The sequence below is a fragment of the Tupaia chinensis genome, unplaced genomic scaffold, assembly GCF_000334495.1.
Source record: "Tupaia chinensis unplaced genomic scaffold, TupChi_1.0 Scaffold000287_1, whole genome shotgun sequence".
Taxonomy (NCBI): domain Eukaryota; kingdom Metazoa; phylum Chordata; class Mammalia; order Scandentia; family Tupaiidae; genus Tupaia; species Tupaia belangeri.
The window spans coordinates 16,220-18,291 of NW_006159771.1; the positions used below are offsets into that span (position 1 = coordinate 16,220).

The 2,072-nt window shown below is 66.9% G+C and overlaps 1 protein-coding gene across 1 annotated transcript in view; it reads left to right on the forward strand.

Moving 5' to 3' along the window:
- Positions 1–1,951, forward strand: part of CCDC188 (coiled-coil domain containing 188) — a 3,673-nt gene extending 1,722 nt beyond the window's left edge. The window contains exons 2-8 of the mRNA XM_027772603.1: positions 604–674; positions 1,074–1,097; positions 1,195–1,302; positions 1,380–1,469; positions 1,541–1,597; positions 1,680–1,739; positions 1,850–1,951. Of these exons, the coding sequence (XP_027628404.1) occupies positions 604–674; positions 1,074–1,097; positions 1,195–1,302; positions 1,380–1,469; positions 1,541–1,597; positions 1,680–1,739; positions 1,850–1,918 (479 nt within the window). The 3' untranslated portion in view covers positions 1,919–1,951. The remainder of the gene's footprint in view (positions 1–603; positions 675–1,073; positions 1,098–1,194; positions 1,303–1,379; positions 1,470–1,540; positions 1,598–1,679; positions 1,740–1,849) is intronic.
- Positions 1,952–2,072: the final 121 nt, after the last annotated feature.

Consider the following 2,072-nt stretch of genomic DNA (forward strand, 5'->3'; position numbering starts at 1 on the left):
ATAATGCTTAAAAAAAAAAAAAAAGCTAAGCTGTGCGACCATCTCGTCTGTGGGGTGGGGGCGGTGAGCATGGCGGAGCAGGGGCCGGGGAGCTGATCCCTAGAAGGATCTCAGCAATAGGGCTCCTGGCCAGGCAGACAGGAGAGACGACAGAGGGAGGAGGGCTGCCCTGGACTCCTGTCATTGCTTGCTTTTTCATTTTGGAAACGTGTTTGTGTTATCTGTTTTACATCTTAAGAAAATAGGTCAGGCGGTGGGTGGGGTGGGAAGGGGGAGGGAGGCCAGCAGAGGGAGCAGCTTCAGGCACAGGGAGGAGGTGGAGGAGGTGGGAGGGGCCCTGCCGGCCTGGCTCCCGTCCCAGTCCCAGCTGGCCCCATTGTGACCTCCCCGGCTGCACCCGGGCCTTTGTGACAGTCACCTGGGGCAGACCTGGGAGCTAGAGGACATCCAGACTGCCTTTAGTTAAGAGGGTGGCAGGTCGGGCCAGGCCGCAGCCTGGACCTGGGGTCAGGAAGGGGTTTAGGGAGGGATGGAGGGGCCGAAATCCCTGGGCCCCTGCAACCACACCCACCCCAAGTGTGTCCCAGCCCTAGCCTTGAGCAGCCACGAAGGAAACCCCAGCCCTAGCCTTGAGCAGCCACGAAGGATACCTGGAGCAGCCCTGCCAGGGATTTGTAAGGTGGCCCTGCCTGGTCCCTCTCACCTCTGCCCACTCTATGGAACCTTCCAGGCCTTTCCCAGCCCCGGGGAAAGGGGGCGGGGGGCCCAGGGTGGAGGAGCAGTCATCCGGAACCTTTCTCTCAAGCCAAGAGGGAGAGATACAGCGGCAGAGGACGAGAGACCCCACAGGGCCACAAGGAGAGATGGAGGCAGGGCTGGGGTGGGGCTGTCCCCTGCACCCTGCGCCAGAGCAAGGGGCGCCCAGGTCGGGGACAGCACCCCCCAGCTCAGGACCCAGACCCTGTCCTTGCCCACCCCTGCCATCTGGGGGAGGGGTCCCGGCCTCCCCCAGGGCAGGCCCCTCCCAGCTCCAGTGCAGGCCACTGGGGGCCACAGAACAGCCCTTCCTCCAGCTGGAACAGGAGAACCACAGCCTGGTGAGTGCCCGGGTCCTTGGCCAGGGACCACGCCCCCTCCCTGCCCGAGCCACCCACAGCTGGGACAGGTCACCCATCTCTCCACCCCTCGCCCCAGAAAAGGCAGAACCAGGACCTGCGGGAGCAGCTGGGGGCCCTCCTGGGGCCGGGGCAGCAGTTCCTGCCCCTGTGTCGAGAGCACTCCAGCTGCACGGCCCTGGCCTGGGTGAGTTAAGGGCAGCGCGGGGAGGGACTGCCCACCACGGGCTGCCCAGCTGCAGCTGACCCGGGCCTCTCCCACAGCCCCGCGCACCAGCCAGACACCCACCCCCGGACGACAGGGCGTCCCTGCAGCTGTGCCGGGGGGAAGAGACCTTCGTGCAGCAGTCCCAGGTGGGCCCGGCGGGCAGGGGCGGGGGCGGGCTGGCCGCTGACCCTGGCGCTCACACCGCGTCCCTCCCCAGCACGAGCTCCAGCAGATCCGCCTGTCCTTTGAGAGGAAGAAGATGGCCATCACTGAGGTGGCCGCCTGGCCCAGGGAGGGGTGTCCGGGCCCCCCCGTGGGTCCTGCTGCTCAGGCCTGACCAGCCTCCCTGCCCCCAGGTGTGGGACGGCGTGGCCGAGGTGCACATGGCCCTGAACAACCAGGCCACCGGGCTCCTGGTAGGTCCCCAGAGGGCAGCACCGAGGGCCGCAGCAGGGACGGGAGGGTGCGGGGTGTGGGGTGGGCAGCAGGGCGGGAGGACCCCCCTCACTCCTCTCATCACCCTTAGAACCTCAAGAAGGACATCCGGGGCGTGCTGGACCAGATGGAGGACATTCAGCTGGAGGTTCTGAGGTGACGTGCCCGCCTGGGGCCTGGCTGGGCCAGGGCGGGAGGTGTCCTGGTCGGGATGGGGTGGACTAGTCCCCAAACCCCACTCTCAAGCTCTACAGAACCAAGGCCGGGGGTGGGGCCAGGCTGGGGGTGGAGGGGCAGCCGGTGCTGACCACAAG